Below are 18,855 nucleotides of genomic sequence, written 5' to 3'. Positions count from 1 at the left end.
GAACTGTCACTCAGGGCCTGTGAGTCAGAAGGGATCGGATTACACGATCCCCGAAACTGATGCCGGAGTTGCACGAGCGGGAGGGAGCGGGCAGGGGCAGCGCCACCGGCGCGCTCGCACACTCGCACTCGCGCACACCCGCCGCTCCCACTCGCCCGCGCCGCTCTCCAGCCTTCCCCGCGCGCCCCGCGGCCGCCCGCGCCGCACCATGCCCGCGGCGGGCGCACCCCGCGCCCAGCCCGGCCGCTCGCGGTAGCCGGAGCCGCCTGCGGCCGCGCGGAGCCCGGAGCCGCCCGCTCGCGTCCGGTCCGCGGGTCTATGGGAAGTTCGGGGACTTGACAGCCGCTGCTGCCGCAGGTACGTCCCGCTTGAAGTTCTTTGTTTCGCGGGCCCCGCAGCCCGCTCCTGCGGCCGCGCCCTTGCTTCCGGGGCCAGAGGTGGTCCCCAGCGGGGGGACTGGATGGAGTGAAAATGGCTGTCAAAAGGCGCCCACATTTAGAGAGCCGCCGAGCAAGGCTTGCATTCGCTCCCTTCTCCTGGAAGGTCCTTTTCCAAGAGTCCGATCCGCGGGCCGGCCGGAGACGGACTGGAGAATTTCACCTCCTGGAGGGGGGACGAAGTTTGCTGCAGTGGCGACGGCGCCCCTCACCTCCGCCCCCACCCAAAGGATTCAGAAGAACTCCGCGAGCCCCGCACGCGCCCGGCTCCTTCCTCTGCGCGGTGGCGCTCTACGGCTCGGGCTTCGGGCGCGCACGGCGCTCGGGATGGGCGGAAGGAGGCGGGCGGCGAAGTGGTTGCGCGCGGGGACCGCCGCCGCGGGGCTTCTCCAGCCGGGGCTTCGCTTCGGAGGGCGGGGGTGTGCTGTGAGCGGATGGAGAGAGGCGCGCCTCCGTCGTCATAGAGGAAAAGTGAAAGTTGTACCATCTGTATATGATTTGGGATTCTCTTTTATTTCTTTTCCTTTCCAGGGGCACCGCGCACAGACACACAATAAAGTAACCGTGGTCCATGCAATAATCATTTAAGGTGCCGCGTTTACACAGAGCAGCAGGGGACAGTTACTTTCTTGAGTAGCAGCGGGAAAATGGGCGGGATAAGGCAGAGAGGGTGTAAATATTGACCCCGAACTTGGAGAGTTTGTGAAGCGACTTTTAAGCAGATTGCCCGAAGCGGACGCTCCACTCCACACCCGGCCTTTTATCCTTTCCTGAACTTCTACTCCTGTCCCCGATTGCACCTCCTTCTGTAAGATGCTGTCCCCCGAGAGGCGCTGCACCCCAGGCTTCCCTTCCTGACCCCGCGTGGAAAGAGGATTAAGGAGGCTTCCTCCACCGCTGCTCCTCCTGCCCCCAACTTCTCATCTCCCCAGTGCAGACTGCCGGGTAGATTCTGGCCTTGGGTACAGTGCTCATGGCCCTCTGCCAGTTTATATGTACATATATTTATGTAAAACATTTTCTCCCAGCTCTTTGCCAGCTGTTCCACATTTTCCAGCTGCCACTTCAGTTTGAAATGATGGACTGTCTGCGTCTCCAAGTCAAAGAACCCTTTAGTCAAAGGTATGGAGGGCCGGCCGCTGTGCAAATACATGGCAGTGCCATTAGCCGGGCTAGTATTATTAGTTCTAAAAAATACCTCCTGCTCCCCTTTTCCTCTCCTCCTTCTTCTCCCCAGTTAGACTTTCCAGAGCACAGTATATACACTTCGCTGAAAATTAGAGTAATTAGGCCTTTCCCTCTTAAATGTGATTTTTGTATAGAATTTGGATGAGGCCGTTTTTTTAGATCCCTGAAATATGTGTCTGGTGGAAATAAATTAATTTTTAAAAATAAAAGAGTTTCAGCTTGAGCGCGTTGGGCATGACTGGTGGGGGGCCTGCACCCTGGCCGTCTGAAATGAGCTCTTTTCAGTCTGTTTAAGGCAGGAACCATTCATCCTCCCCATGCTACACTTTTTGTGTTGTTTGATGTCTTAGCATATTATAGACCGAAATCTACAAGAATTGACCTAAAGTATTAATTTTGAGTATTTATGTAATTGCTTGGTAATTTTGAATAGGTGCCTTATTGATTGATTCCTGTAATTATTTCATTTAGGTTTTAGATTAAAAATTAATAGTAGTCTGACAGTTTCTTAATTACATGTGTCAAGATTATTTTGAAGGAGGAAAATGCTATGTTTTAAAATAGTGAAATAGCCTCAAAATCTCTTCATTTTTCTAAAGCAGAACAGCATTTCAGTTGAGGGGATATATTAAAGCTGCCGGGACTGGTTTTAACAATGTAAACTCTGTGAAGTATCTAAAGAATTTGTTTATGTTAGGAAATATTGGTCTTAACAACCTGGTACACAAACACTTTGGCCAGTTAGACTATATTCAAACCTAAAACAAACATGAAATAACATTTAAATTAGTTGTAATAGCATGCTTATACAGAGTAGAGAGTTTATTTTATACTAAAAGCTATTTAATTAGAAACTCCCCGCCTAAGGGGAGACCCTTTCAGGGTATGTAATTCTTAAAGTCAGCCTAGGGAAGCTTTGGTTTAAGATGCATGAATGAGTCCAATGTAAGAGGTGTCTAGTGAAATTTCACACAAGCAGAAACACTTTAAAAGATATAGATTGCATTATTGTTAATAGGCTGGTAGGTCCAACTCAGATGCCTACCAATTCCCAGTGCCTTTAATATGCTTGTGTTCCTTGATTGAACCTTGATATAAACACATTTCTATTGTATATCTAATTGGCAAAGGACTATAGACAGAAATGAGAAAACTCAATACTGATGAAAAATGGCTCTGTTATTTCATTACTTATTTAATGAAAGAATTGTTAATTTATCAATTTGATGTGCAAAGCTAAAAGTTGGACTTTTCCTTTGTTTCTTGGCCAGTGAAGTTTCCTTAATTACCTGCATGCTGTAAGCATTTCAGACTTCCTCTGTGCTTAGCCATTTAGAGGTCTTTCCTTCTATGTAAGGTATCCTGCTTACTCAGACCTCTTCTCCCCCTCCTTTTTTTTGAGGATAGAGTTTGGGAGCTTATGAAAGGAAACAATTTAATGAACATTGTTGCATGCACTCACTTACATGGAGACAGTCATGTACTAAGAAAAACCAGTCTTGAAGGAAAAGTGAATCAATGAGTCATGAAATCCTCAAGAAAACCTTAGTAATGGAATGTTAATGCTTTTAGACTATAGTAGATTATCTTAAAAGTCAGACTTTTCTTCTTTATGCAATTGTTGTAAATCCCCAGCTAAAGAATTCTTTGAAGGAGGTTTTAGTTTTGCTGGCATTCATATTCTGAGGTCGGTCTGATTTGTTTTGGAAGATTCAGTAAATTTTCTGCCAACTTATATCATGAGAGGCAATTAAAATGCTGAAATGACTTTAGAGGACACACACATACACACACACACACACACACACGCACGCACGTTTGTTAAACAAAAGGCTCCACTCTAATAATGACTTCAGGTTGTCTTTTCATTAAAGCCTAGGAGAAGATGCTGCCCTTCCCTTCACGTTGTCATTTTTCTGGATGAAAATTGATCTGTTTCTGGTTTCAAAGCAAATAAAGGGAGACAGAATAAACAACGACAGGGCAGGGGTACTGCTGCAAACTTTTGCAAGTACTTTCAGTGTATTTTTCATCTTTACTTTTATTTGATGGGCCTGTGAAATAGAGCTGTAGACTGGCGAAGACTTTAAATGAAATTTCACACTTTGATGATTTTTTTTAAACTTTGATATATTGACAGCAAAAGGAGCTGCAAAGCTTTTATATAACTTGAGCAGTAACGCCAAGCAGCAGTCAAACGTCTCTATGCATTTGTGTTTAACTGCAGAAGAAAAACATGTCCATGGGCAGTGGAGGTTCTTATCAACCCCCTAATCCCAGATCCCAGCAAACCTTGAGGGCATGCCTCAGATCTTGCTGAAATCACTGTAGACTCTCACAGTTTGCAGATTAAATATGCTACGTGTTCCTGGCTCCAGCAACAGTTTTATGAGCTCACTAAGCTTCCTGTTTTAAGATCCTTTTCTTAAGTTTTTAGGAGCTGCTAAAGGCAATGCTGTCTGGAGTAAGTGGTACTTGTTAATTTAGAGACACTTTAGATATTTCATTCTCTTTTTAAAAATTGCCAAAATTATTATTTTTAAATCGAAAGGCCAGTCATTCCAGGCAGGGAGAGGGAGGAGAGCTGTTTGAAAGAAATTGGATGTTAAATGTGTTTGGAAGTGCATTTGATCGCAAACTTTACATGGTGTCTCAATTGTTTTATGGCACTTTTCTTTTGCCTAGCCCCTGAAAATGAGAGACTTTTTCTACTTGTAATTCTAAATGCACTATATTTGAGTGCCAAATTTCTTCACTACTCATTACCTCTGTGATTGTCTTTCGGTTTTTTTTAAATGTGAAAGTGTTTTTTGTTCTGTGTGTATATATTTCAACCCGACAAAATGTCTCAGAAAATCTATGGCCTTCTAAAGAAGCTGAATGAAAAAGCCATTACATAGTTAATAAGGTGGCTTTGGAACATTCCAGCCCCTCCTGAAAAGCAATATTGTGTTGAGCTCCACATCTGCATCTGTGGTATCTATGGGTGTACCCTCATAGAGGGCACTTTTGCATTTTGCATAGGAGTCATAATTAAAAAGGAAAATACTTACATCATTGTCCAACAACATGTCATATAATTCCCAAGAGAACCCTAGCCAATTTTGTGCTTAAAGGTTATTCAATGAATGAAATTGTGAAAGCCCATTTGTCAAAGTACTGCATGGTTTCTGTTAGTGTTCAAGCCCCAAATTCATTGTCTGCCCAGGCCCAGCCATTAGTCATCAGTGTATTAGTGCTGCCTTCAGGCCATGCTGCCCAGCACTTCTTCACACCATTATAGCTTTGAAAGTGTACTCTGTTGACTTGTAGAATTACTGCTCTGATTTCCGCTTGGCTGGGTTTGAGGTAAGTCCCCTCCCTACCTTCTAGCTGACTGTAATCCTTGCTTTCTTTTAAAGCTCCTTTCCAGAGATTTAGGGGAAAACTTTCTTAAGGGCCGTGTTGGCATCATACTGTGGTTTTGTTGTGGCATGCACTGAACATATAAATTGTACCTGCAGTAAATTGGATTGACTGCTGGCCTGAAACAGCTACAGGGACTTTTCTTTTCTTTCTTTTCTTAAGAGGGGAGGGGGCTAGGCGGTGGGGGAGGGTGGCACAGGAGTACATTTTGACCCCAAGCATTTGATTATGTACTTATATAATCTTTATGCTACAAAATTAAAATAAGTAATGGGACATAAGTGCACTTTTACTTAAATCTTTATTGGAGTAACTTCAGAATGTAGTGTGATATTATATTGCTTATTTTCATGTGGAAATTTTTAGCTTTTGCTACTTTAACTTTTTTTTTTTTTGAAGATTGCTTGAAATGCCTAGGAAGCTCCAGAGTGCTTTACATTACAAACTATTGATTTTTACAAAAGGAGCCTGAAAACTCACCATTTAGATGAAAGATAAGTTTCAAATTGCAGTAATGAAGGACTGAGACAGTTAAGCCCTGTTATTGATTTCATTTTGTGATATTTTTAAAAAGAATGATTCAGTCTGAATAAAGTTAGCAGTGTGTAGAGAAATTTCATCCAGCAGCTTAAGAATGAAGCCTTAATGATTCTGACGTATGGAAACCTGGAATCCAGTGGCCAAACATGTGGAGCAGGCCATGCTACTTCAGGACAGTGTCTGCTGTTTGAACTGTGGATACTACAATGAAATTCCATATCAGAGAGTTTCATTGAGAGGGTGTGTAGTTTGGTGTAGGTTACATTGGCAGTTTTGTACATGCAAGGTGGAAAAATAAGACAGCTAAAGAATTCTGTCTGTGAACAAGCAAAGTTTATAGGGTAAGTGGACCATGGGGTAATTTTTACTGGATAAGCTTTAATTACAAATGCTTAAATTCTGAAAATGTTGCTTTTAAATCTGCAATTAAGAATCAAGAATCAAAAGTTTAAAAGTTGGAAGGATAAAATATGGTAAGTAGTACTTCACAAAAAATACGTTAAATACCTTTGGGATAGCTATAGATGATTTTAACATACAACAGGTTATTGGTCTAATATTTATGATGGTTTAAAAGTAAATTACTATTCACAGAACATACACTCTACTCCGTTATACTCCCTTAAGCCTTACTGTGAAGACACACATGATTCTAAGAAACCAAAGCTATCCAAATTCTATAAGAATAATTAAAGTTTTTTCTTCTGAAAATGTGTGAAAACTTTTAATTCCTATAAGCCTTAGTGAAGAGAGACAAGGGGCACATTTGATCAGTCATGATATTTTTGTGATACATGTGGCTTTAAGAGAAATACAGTTTCATGAGCTTAGCTGATCTATAGACTGATAATTGACTTCCAGATCTCCTTCTCTGTCTGAGGATTGCCTGTATCCAGCTAACCCGTAGAAAGTGGGGGTGCCAATGTGCTCCACATTATTGCTCACTCTTCAATGGCACCTGCTATGCATGCTGCTTCCTGCAGTGCCTGACCAAGGCACATGGGACTCATAGTTTTACAGAACACAGAAATGGTAACAGGTATTAGACAGAGACCTCATACTCCCCTCAAGTGTTTCTCATCAAGTACTTCTGGTAACAGAGAAAGAGTAGCTGATGATCTTTTCTTTTAAATACAAATGGCAGAAAAGTAAAACTGGCTCACAGAAATGTCATTTGTGATTTCAACTGCAATAGCAATGATTATTTTCATGTTGAATAAGCTTTTCAGTGGTTGAAGTTAAATATATGGATTTCTTAAGAGTTTAGATAGTGTTAATTTACTAAAACCAAAGTCACTTAATCCATAGCCAGGCAATTATTTCCCCGTAGAGTAATTTAGTTCCCCTTAGAGTAATTCCATTTGGGGATGTCTGTCATGAATACTGCTTATCTACGATTAGGAGCATCAGAAATGTAGGAAAGAAAGATTGAAGACACTAGGCAGTGGATTTGGGGAACCCTGAGCTACCAAATGGCAAAGCAGACAGACAGAAGCTTTCTTATTTGGAGTTAAGGCTCTAGGCTTTCCTGATTATGGAAAAATAATCATATATAAAGGTAAAATAACTATACATGAAAAAATGTTTAAAAATTAATGAAGATTTCATTAAGAACTTACGAAGTTGGGCCTTTTTTTTTTTCTTCTCCCCCCCGCCCCAACCCTTGCAGAAAAAGGAAGGCAACACAGACAGGGAAGGGAGAGGAAATGAAGCCTTAGGAATCCTGAGAACTGCTAGGGTGTCACAAAGGTTATGCATATCTAATTGATTTTACCCTCAGAAGGTATTTTGAACACAAGGAAACATCAACCACATTAAAAACCTATAAGAGGTTTTCTATGGTGCATGAATACATGAAATCCACTGAAATGTTTAAAATTCCCTGCGTATTGCTCATTGAAACTCAGACTATTTCTCACTTCCAGAATTGATCAAAAAGTTAAAATCAACATTAGTCTGTACTTCTTGATTTTGAAAAAAAAAAAATCTCTTTCTAAAGGATTTATTTATTTTCGAGAAATGGGTTATTAAATAGCCACAGGGAGGTACATGTCTTTAATAGGAGTTTTACCTGGATGGTTAATCCAGGAGTAGCATCCTCAAGTAGCGGTTGATATACTAGTAATACAAGTATGAGAGCAATGTCACTCTTCAGTGCTACAGGGTAGGTTGCCTCAAAAATCCTTATGACAAAGCTCCTTTCTTCTGGATATTTAAAACAGCAAATCAAGGAGATTATTCAGCTTATGAAAATACAGGCAAGTGTAAATAAATGTTATTTCTCTGGAGGAAAGCCTTCTTCCACTGGAGCAATAGTTCCCTAAACTATACAGAATAATTTCTCACTTAAGGCTAAGCCATGGTGCTGTTAATAGCACTGCCTCGCCTGGAATGTCTTCTGTTTCTGATCTCTCATTGCCAGTAGCTGTTTTAAACCATCAGAAACAGATCGGGTTATCATTAAATAGGCTTTTAACTTAGTTGTTTTAAATCTTGAAATACACTAAGAAAAAAAAGCGAAGAGAGTTTTTGCCTGAGTTTAGGCAACTTAAAAATAAACCGACTGGCTTAGGGAAATAAATGAAGTAGTCTGCTGTTGAGGAAGGATGCACTATCATGATTGAAGGATGCTGTTCCACTTCACCCTACATTAAAACGTTGTTTCATTTACGTCAAACATCATTTTTAACGTTGGCTTTGGCATGGGTGCTTTCTTTTTAAACATAATAAGTGTCTGAACGATAAAGGAATCTTGCTCCCATGAGGGTTAGAGGTTTCACTGCAGAGACTTGCAAGGAGAAAAGCTAATTTTTTCACATGTTCCCACAATTGTGACTTTTCATACTTTCTATTTACTACAGAAAGCCTCTGGTTGTTGAGGTTGAACATTGGGACTCCACTCAGGGCCTCCCTGAGCTCAAGACAATGAGGCGATGTGTCTGTGTCTTAACCATTCACAGCTTTTGAATCTATGTGTGGCAGCTAATGAAGAAAAACACATTGGGGGCCAGGTTCATAGAAGGTGAATTCGACGTTTTGTGAGCAAAGTACACGCCTATTGGTTTTGTGAAGGCTTTTCAAGGGATCACCAATGTTTTATTATAATGCCACACTCAGGGTGGTTGCATTGCAAAGTACCTGGAAGGTTGCAGCTCCCTGAATTCAGCCAGTTAAAAGAGCCTTCTGAACGCAACCAGGGACGGCCCCTGCCAGCGTTTGCTGGAAATGTGGCTGGGCCAACTGTAGAGTTTGCAAATGCCCGTGAGTATTCCGAGGAGCAGGGTGACCAGTCTGACAACGCCTTGATACCGGGCGACTTCTGCACTGGAGGGAGGCTACCAGGCGCTGCTGGCGCTGGAGCTCACCTCCCCACCCCCACTTCGCCCGCAGCCCTCGGCATTTTTTCCCTTTCCCGCGGCCTGGCTGGCGGAGATGCATTGTCTCCTAAAAGGCCGCTTCAGGAATGCTGATCAAAGCCAGGTCTGGGAGCACCCCTTCTGCCCCCAGACACCCAGAACCATCTCTGAGCAATCCAGCATGTTCTGTTTGCTGGCGCGCGGACCGTGGCGCGCCGGGGCCGGGAGAACTCGGTGTGGACTTCCCCGCGCTGATGTAATGATGATGGATGCGGCTACGCGGCTGCAGACGGCGCTGCGCGGGCCCGGCGCGCCCACTAATAAACCCTCTGCGCCGCCGCCGCGGCCCGGTACCTCCGGAAGGGGTCGCGGGCACGGGCAAAAGTGGTGAAAGGCATGAAAAACATCCCTTGCCACCACTGGAAGAAACCAGAACCTGAAGGGAGCTCGACAGGAAAGCGCAGAGAGCGAGCGAGCTTTCAAACAAAATTGGCCATACCCTTACAACCTGAGCAAAACAATTACCATAATCAATGGGGACTCGCCTTTGTAACGATGAAAGTTTGTTTGCGGTTCCCCTGGTCCCCCGCCCCTTGCAGGTGTAAGTGACGACTCTAAAGAGGACGACTTGAGGCGTTTGTGTGCAAGTGCTGTGTAATATGTAGGTCCCGGCAAGAATTCGCCAACGTGGTAAAGGTTGCGGTTCTCTTGCTCGCTCTCTGTTCCCTTGCTTGCTTTCAAAAGCAGACCTGCATTACAGCATCACCAGGTCAGTGGCTCCAGGAAGCTTTAAATGCCTTGTGTTGTAAGAGGTTGACGCAGGTTCAGATTTATAATTTAGAAAGAAAAGACCCACCTGCAGTCAGGTTGCAAATAGGAGACGGATTAGATTTAAAATAGGGTCTGAAATTAATTGTGTCCTGGGTTTAGGCCTCGGGGAAATTACAAAAGGTTCAGGGATAGCTGAGTGGGAAAAAGCCTTGACTGTTTGCTTTCAGGAAGGAATGTTTATCTCTCCTTTTACCTATGAAACTTCAAGCTTTAGGAGGGATATACCGTTAGAGCAATTTTCCTTGGTTGCTTTTCTCTCGCTCTCTCTCTCTCTCAGCTGCTGGGACTCAGACAGACATCAGCTACAAACATTTTTCCCCTTAAGCATGAAAAGTCAAGGGGCGTGCCAGCAAATCTTGCATGTAATGTTTCAGTGGTGAAAGGGATTGAAGGAGAATAGTGTGGAGTCCTAAGCAAAGAAACTATATCGGGGGAAAAAGTATCATTTCATTCACATCTGAAACACAGTGGCGTGTTTTCCTCAGGGAAAAGTCTTTGAAGTGAAGCAGAACTTAAAAGTTTTCTCTTGATGCTTAAGTTCTAAATAAATTATACGTCATTATTTTTAAAATTCTAGATTTTACAAGTGTCGTGGAGCTACTGTCCTAGTGGTGTTTCGAGATTCCGTGAGGAATTTCTACTGGCCACTTCGATCCCGAATGCTTCAGTGGACCAGCTCAGGACTGACTTTCCAAGCTCCTCTTACTGTTCCCTGAAAATTCCATCACCACAACTCAAAGCGGCCACCTTTTGCCGCTCAGTGACTCTTCACCCACAGTTTGATGAGGTGTGGGCGTCTAGAATGTTAAACTTTCTCCTTTATAACTGACAGGGACAAAGTTGTAAAATAAGCTGATATAATTTATAGGAATGTACAGGAAGCAGATGTCTGATTTGGCACGTTGCCATCTTTATAGCCCAGTTCCAAGCATAAACCACACTTTTAAATAATTAGTTACTAACTAATGAGATCCAAAAATAAGTTGTCAAAATAGAAGAAGGGGGTAGATTGTTGAGTGACCACGGGCCTATTTTTAAAAAACCCATTTCAGACGGGGGTAGGAATTAGTATTCTTTAAGACCATTAATTAATGTGATTTCAGTCAGTGCCTGGAGCTTTACCTCTTCTCACTTGAGCCTCTCTCTATGGTGATGAGCATTGGGAGGGTTTTATTGCTTTGTTAAAATAAAGTCCTTTGCCTTGGGGGAAAAACCAACAACTCCACAAAAACCAAGTTTGTCAAGGAATTTTGGGAACTTGTCTCCTGATTCCTATTAATTAGCACCCTCTGCTAAGGAAGGTACTTAGTTCTTACTAGGAATCCCATCTCTTAATGGGTTTTTCTGGTCCATTTGCATGTTTCAGTGTACAGTTTTAACGTTGTAGACTCTTTACTCAAATACAGCCAATAAAACTGTTATGTGTGTGTCGAAGGGAACAATTATAGTAAATGCTTGTTTATCCCAAATGGCTAAGAATGGAGTGTTTGGATCAATTAAATATTTCTGCTAAAGGTTTTAGTTTTTATAGAATTTGCCAGTTTTCAATGAAACACTGAATATGAAAAGAAAATGTATGTAGCTAAACCAGTGGTGATTGAAATTCAAGACACTGCAGAGTCCTGTAAGTCACAGGGTCATTGATGCGATCATTTATGTACTCAGTAAACATTCTTATGTGACCTAACTGCTGGGAAAGTAGAAACCTTGTCCTCATGGAGCTTACAGTATGGAAAGGGGAGGTGGATGTTCAGCACAGACTTTTCCAGATGAAGAAGAGTTTATCATCATTGTGATGGGTGCTAGGATAGGTTTGTGTAGGGTGTTGGAATTCAGGATTCTAAGGTGCAGTTCATTCATTAGTTCATCCAGTCAGCAAAGACTTCAATGAGTATATACTTCGCTGGGTATACAGCAGTGAGCAAAAATAAACGTGTAGAACAGTTGTTCAAGGCTCATGCCTGTACTCCTAGCACTTTGGGAGTCCGAGGCTGGTGGATCACCTCAGTTCAGGAGTTTGAGACCAGCATGGCCAACATGACGAACCCCATCTCTACTAAAGATGCAAAAAATTAGCTGGGCATGGTGGCAGTCGCCTCTAATCCTAGCTACTTGGGAGGCTGAGGCAGGAGAATCGCTTGAACCTGGGAGGCAGAGGTTGCAGTGAGCTGAGATCAGGCCATTGCACTCCAGCCTGGGCAACAGAGTGAGACTCTGTCTCAAAACAAAAACAACAACAACAACAACAAAAACAAACTTTAGTGAATCTGACAATTAGTGATGCTTGCTAAAATTGAGGTTCCCGGGTGCTACCCTCCAACGCAAATGCATTGCAGGAATCTGAATGCTTAGCAAGCACTGTAGAAACGCTGATACAAATAGTTCTTGTACCAAGTGAGAAACGATGCCGATTGTATTGGATTATTCTTGTGGCATACTTTAAAGATGATATTTAAATCAATTTTGAAGGACCATTACAAAAAGTAATTATTCTGAGATTGTTAGAGCTAGAAGGGACCATCAAAGATTTCTCCTTTAAGGTTTCTCTATCCAGATTCTTGGAAAAGCTTTGAAGGTCGGTGATCCCTTAGAAATTAAATGTGTACTTTTGAGTTTAAGGGTATTTTCTGGGGAGAAGCTCTTTAACTTTTAACAGGTTCTTAAAGAAGATGTGTTCCCCCTGCCCAAAGTAAAGGTCAGATCTCACTGCCTGATTCTGTCATTTGACGGATGAGATCACTGAGGCTCAGCAACAGGTTGTTGGCCGTTGTGCACTGTCCAGCTAGCCTCCGGGGAGCGCCATGCAGGTAGCCCTGCCCTTGGGACTCACACACGTTGGCTGCACTCGGAAGGGAGATCTCAAGCCCCCTTTTCTGTTGTATAATACTTTGTCAGTGCCCTTTGAGGGGTGTCTCTGAATTTGGAGTGGATCTTACAATTGATATGTAAATTTAACTTAGTGCTTCTTTTTTCTTTTTTATTCTACAAAGCTGTTCTTAAATAACTTGTGTGTTTTACAATGAATGACACTGGATAATCTCAGAAAAGAGATGGAAGTGAGTGGAAGAGCTGGTGTTACAGTGTGCCATGTGGCCTCTGGTTCTTAAACATTCTAGTTACTTGAATTCCAGATCAAGGAGGAATTTATTATGCAATGAAGAGCTTGCAGTTCCCTTGCAAATATGTGTTAAAGTAGATTGAAAATATTTTACCTTGTATTTTAACTTTTTTAGTTGATCAAGCAGTTACTTATTTCATTTCACTCACCGCTGCTGTGATTGAGGATGTCGACATCTACTAAATGTAGAAAAATAAGCAAGGTGGCCAGACCAAAGAAATGCCTTCTACGAAAGTTGCAATCTAGATAACATGAAGAAAACATGCTAGAGAGGGTACTTTTCCTCTCTTATTGTATTCTTTGTAGGTGTAGAACATGACTGCAAAAAGGAACATGAAGCAGAGTGAAAATTGATGAATGATGAGTTAGGGCGATTATCACATGAATGAAGCCAGTGAAAGACAGACCTACTGAACCTGCCTTTAGCTGACTTTTAATATTTCCTAAGTGAGCCCAGTCTTTGCTATTACAAAGACCTTTCAACTTTTCCATGTGGAATCAAGAGCATGTTGTTCTATTACCTTTGTCTTAAAAATGTGACTTAAATGAACTGAAATATTCTCATGCTTTAAGGAGGTTAAAGAGTATAGCTTACCTGAATGAATTAGGATTAAGAGGTATATTGCAATTCAGATATCTTTATGAAAGAGGCAAAAATCACTGAACTGCTTGGCCTGAATTATCCTCTGATTCAGAATTTAGAGTAGGCCTTCGATGTTAGAAATTGTCAGACTCTCTTTAAAAAATCTAATTAATAATTAACCTTCCCCTGCTTTGGAAGTTGTTCAAATGCCCCTTCCTGTAAAGCTGGCCACCTGAAGAGACATTTGCAGATGTGGCTTTAAAAAGTAATATGACACTTGTTTCACATGATAGACACAGTTGCAAATTGAGATTTTTAGACCATTTGATACCAAATGCTCAGTAGGGATTTGGGAAAAGTACCACATTATGGGCATTTCCCTCAGTTCTCTTTTTTTGCATGTGTAGAGTTTCACTGGTTTGTTAAACTTTGAGACATTTTTGCCAGAAAACCTGTGAAGTGTCATCTACATTTTGAATTTCCTAAAGCTCTAGGCTTTTCTCAGATGACAGGTGAAGTGGACTTTTGAAAGTTTTTTTTTTTTTTTATTTTTATTTCCACTGTTTTGGAAAGTTGATGGCTCTGTTGTTTTCTTTAGGGCATTTTTGGTCGAAGAGAGCTGAAGTAATGAGAAGACATCATGGAGGCCCAGTCCCATAGCTCCACGACCACTGAAAAGAAAAAAGTTGAGAATTCCATAGTGAAGTGCTCCACTCGAACAGATGTGAGCGAGAAAGCCGTTGCCTCCAGCACCACTTCTAATGGTGAGCAGCACAGGGATTACCAGCAGCCCAGCCTGGAGTCATTTCTGTGTTCTCTGCATTCCTTGTGAATTGAGCGTTTGCACCTGGACCAGTGTTTGTTCTAGGAGAGGCTAAAGAAAGCAAATGGGGCGGGGGTGGGGGTGGCGGCGTGGGGGATATGGAATTTAGTAATCTCTATTTTGGCACTCAACCTACACGTTGACTTCCAAACTTTCTAATTTGAGATGTAAATGTGATAGGTTATTTATTATCAGAAGTTCCTGTTTTGGCATTTTGGAAATCATCTTGACGAGTCTGGCAAGAGTTCAAAATGCTTTTTGTTGCATATGGATCATCTATACTACTCGGAATAATTAGTACAAAAGACACAAAAGTTGTCTTGTCAAAATTAGTGACAGGACAGGAGTCTCCCCCAGCCCCAACTTTAAGTAGTCTACTTTAAAGGATTTTAAGAAGTGTTAATGATTGAACCTCAAGGTAATGTTAGTATCTGAGATGCAGGTTTTGTTGTTAGCTTATAAAAATTTAATTTACTTACTTGTGTTCAGAGATAACACAGAGCCACTGTTCCTGTATTCTATATTTTTAAATTTTAAGCAAAATGTTGAGAGGCATTTCAGTTCAAGCATGGAGTGTTGAAAATAAATTCCAGAGCCTCCCTGGTACAAACAGACTGAATACGTTAATGGTAACCTTCACTTCCTGTCCCTGCTGTTTCTCCATTGTGGGCCACTAATGCCTTTCCTTTTTGTAGATTTCATAGCCATTCCTGGCCTCACTGAATTTCTCTGCTTCTCCTTGGGCCTTTAGGAAGAATGAGCTGGCCCGTTCTCCTAGTTCCTGGACACTGCGTATCTGGGCACACTGATTTGTATGAGCCAACCTGCTATTCTTATATTTTCTATATTCCAAGACAGGTTTTACTAGATTGATTTACATGTTTCTACATCCACTTGGAGAGTCAAAATCTCCTTTGGAAGATAACTCCAGTCCAGAACGTTAGACTCTAAGGGCAGATACTTCCAAGCAGCCTGACCACTTCTCTCTGGGCCCCTCCTTGTCTGCTGAGAGCCTGTGCTTCTCACCTGTACTTCTTCACCCAGTTTCGTGAGTGTGCATTGCTGACTGCACTGGGTAGGGAAGGAGCTGGCTCTTAAACCTACTGGCAAATGACTTCAGTTTTAAATTGATCCTTAAATTGTTTTAAATTGATCCTTAGGGAGATGTGTTTATGTCTTAGTTAAAATAATGAATTTACATATATGTGAAAGTATTTCCTCCTTTATTGATGGTATTTAAAGTCAAGACTGGCGCTTATTTTAACTGAGCCGTAATATGGCATTTTTCATCCAATGTGGTTATAGAAGGCATTTCTCCTTAAAAATATGTTACCTTGGTTTCTTTTTTCTGGAATTGGTAAAATTTAGGCAAATTTATTATTTTAGAAATAGAATCAGTATATGCAGTGTTGGTTATTTGGTAATTTTTATGGTAATTCTATAGGAATAAATGCTTCCTACATATTTGGCTTCAGGAACATCAGCTTTTGGTTATCTTTATAGTTTGTGTGAGTGTACATGCCTGTGTGTCAGGGTGTGAGTGAGTGTGCGTGTGTAGGGGGTGTGAGTGTGTGAGGATATGTGTGAGTGTGGGCAAGTGTATGCGTGAGTGTGTAGGTGTGTGGGTGTGTGTGGTAGGGGTAACTATGGGCATGCATGTGTGTGAATGTGAGAACAGGCAAGAACAAGCGCATGGCAGAAGATGTTGCTGCGCTACATGGAGCCTGCAGAAGCGCCTCTCGTGCTTATGAATCTCACCTGCATGGCCACAGAGTCTCAGTCTTATGAAGATACCGTTGTTTGTGCCACTCCCACACCTAGACACATTCTCAGGAGGTTTTCCACTGCAGCTGCATTTGTCTTGAGTTGCTCTTGGACCTCGGGTTTCCCTCATGATTCCGTTGAGGGTGATTGGGAACAGAACTAACCTGACCAGCCCCACAACAGCCAGGAAGCTACGAGATAAAACTAGCCAGAGAAGGAGCAGTCATGATTTACAAATGTTAGTGCTACAGTGTTAAATAATCACCTGTTTCCTCAACCCCACTCCACTGGCTTCCTGCCCTGATCAGTTTGTGCCCTTGAGCCCACATTTTCTCCTAAATGTTTATAAATCCTGTCCTGTTTGGGGGCAGACACTCATTGGTCAAACTTGCAGGGAACATGCCTAAATGATAGCTGTCTTGGAAATCCGGCGAACTCTGATCAGTTTTTCAATGTTCCTGTTTCTTCTAAGAGATTTAGTGTTTTATATTTTGGAACAAAAATCAAATAAAAGAAAAATGGAAGTGGTGTTTTTAAATATGGATTGCAAGCCGACAGGCAGACTCTTGGAAAACAAATTTAAAGAGAGGAACAAGTAAAAGAAAGGACAATAAACCTTTTTCTTTATGTATGTGATGCTAATAATTACCATGGTCTTTTTTACAGAGTCCTCTACAGTTTTCATCTAACTAGTTCAGCGCCTCTTTACAGTCCCAGGATTATGCTGAGGGGCATGGATTGCTGGAAGCGCAGAGGCCCTTTCTTGTGCAGCCTGGTCACCTGCTGCCTCTGCACTCAGTCTTGATCACAGGGACTGGTGTGTGGGCTTTGGACCTGCCCCTGTCTGGGTTTAGAGTTCGTGGGGTGCAGGCTTTCCAAGTTGGGACACTATTTGTGTGCTGACTGGTGGCTGACATCGCCGTGGCCCTCCATCCTTCTGTCCATCCGTCTGTCCCTCTGTCCCTCTTCCTATCTTTTCTATTTTTCTCTATAAATATTTCATAAATGCTTGGACCCCTGCACTGAGGCTATTCGTAGAAAGAAAAACAGAATCATGTGGATGCTGTAACAGGTAGTACTGATTGCTACTGTTTCCAGAAGGGTTCTTGTGTTTCCTTTACAAAGCCCTGAACTATATCCATTTGTAACTGAACAATTAAAAATGAGTTCAGTTTCAGCCAGGTGCGGTGGCTCACACCTGTAATCCCAGCACTTTGGGAGGCCGAGGCAGGCGGATCACCAGGTCAGGAGATCGAGACCATCCTGGCTAACACGGTGAAACCTGTCTCCACTAGAAATATAAAAAATTAGCTGGGCGTGGTGGCGGGTGCCTGTAGTCACAGCCACTCAGGAGGCTGAGGCAGGAGAATGGCGTGAACCCGGGAGGTGGAGCTTACAGTGAGCCAAGATGGCGCCACTGCACTCCAGCCTGGGTGACAGAGCCAGACTCTGTCTCAAAAAAAAAAAAAAAAAAAAAGGAGTTCAGTTTCAAGAACCAAATGAATGTGATACCTGCATTTTCTCTCCTATCCACCATTTCATGACTAAAGTCACACAAATGAACAAAAAGTTTTGTTACTGGCTGAGTTATTGGTGAGGTTGCCTTAATTAACTTTTCCAGCCATTCTGTGGTGCAATTTGTTCTTCATTGTGAGCTTCCCAGCCAAACCACTCACATTCCACTGCGTGTCCTTACAGATCTGTTTTCGTACTTTTCTCAGCGGAGTATCTGCTCCTGGAATAACATTCGTATAGAGTTTTGTTTAAACATACGCAGACCCACAACCCAAAGGTATAGTTCAGAAAACTTGAACAGCTTTTTAAAGAAGCATTTGCCACTTTACACTGAAATTTAAAATAATGCAAGTGAAAAACTGTGTTGTAGAACTTGTATGACAAAAAAAAAAGCAAGCCAAACTTGATTTTTGTAACATTTAAGAACCTATATCAACATATAAAGCCTTCAGTAACCCTTATGCAGGAAGTACAGTGTACCCATAGTTTAATGTGCCCATGGTTTGATTTTAAATTTTAGTGTTATATTTGAAGTGTAAATAACAAAGGAGATGGCATTTAGTTTTCTGGATTATTTAAGTGCAGTTGTGATTTAAGTGATCATTTGTGGCATTTCACATGGTGGCTTTCCCATAGAAAGTATGCATGCGGATCTTAGGTGTGATTGTTGACTTTAAAATGTCCAAGTCCATTAATGTGTGAAGACTGTAAGTAAAATGGCTTAATACTTAATAATCTCTTTTTGGTATAGATTCATTACTTCATAAGCTACATGTTGTGTTTTCTAAATAATAAGAGTTTTTTAATGTAAATCTTCCAATGTTCTACATATTCTTATTCTCTTACACAGTTTTTTTTTCATCGATTTACAAATACTGACTTTTCAATTTGAAGTGTTTTGCCTCATTTTTGGCCCATGATTTTGTTTTAAAGGAGTAATTCGATAGTTCTTATTAATCTACAACTCAGCTTGAAAAAAGAAACTAATGATAAACGTATGTAGGCCGTGGTCTTGGGGATCTTTTATCAGATCTGATAGTTACTGGGAACAGACTTTAAAGTGATAGAAAGCAGAAATTATTATCCTAACGCTGATGCAATGTGAAACCAAAGTTGATAGATTAATGATGCAAAGGAAGTTCCCTGTTCACTTTGATTCTTTCAAAAAGAAGAATTTGGTTCTTTGCTTTAAAAATTATTTTCTTCAAGGTTTGTAAGGGGAAAGTGTTATGGTCTGCAAATTCCTAAGGAGATGCTTTTTTTTTTTTTTTCTTTGCATTAACTTTTGGTTACTT

General features: G+C 41.7%; 1 protein-coding gene across 1 annotated transcript in view; it reads left to right on the top strand.

Moving 5' to 3' along the window:
- The first annotated feature begins 222 nt into the window (after positions 1-222).
- The window catches only part of GLI3 (GLI family zinc finger 3), a 279,810-nt gene continuing 261,177 nt past the window's right edge, over positions 223-18,855 (top strand). Inside the window, exons 1-2 of the mRNA XM_033193853.1 lie at positions 223-357; positions 14,057-14,222. Of these exons, the coding sequence (XP_033049744.1) occupies positions 14,099-14,222 (124 nt within the window). The 5' untranslated portion in view covers positions 223-357; positions 14,057-14,098. The remainder of the gene's footprint in view (positions 358-14,056; positions 14,223-18,855) is intronic.

Source organism: Trachypithecus francoisi, unplaced genomic scaffold, assembly GCF_009764315.1.
Source record: "Trachypithecus francoisi isolate TF-2019V2 unplaced genomic scaffold, Tfra_2.0 Lachesis_group4, whole genome shotgun sequence".
Classification (NCBI taxonomy): Eukaryota; Metazoa; Chordata; class Mammalia; order Primates; family Cercopithecidae; genus Trachypithecus; species Trachypithecus francoisi.
Note: the sequence above shows the minus strand (reverse complement) of the source record. Positions and strands in the feature narration are given on the sequence as shown.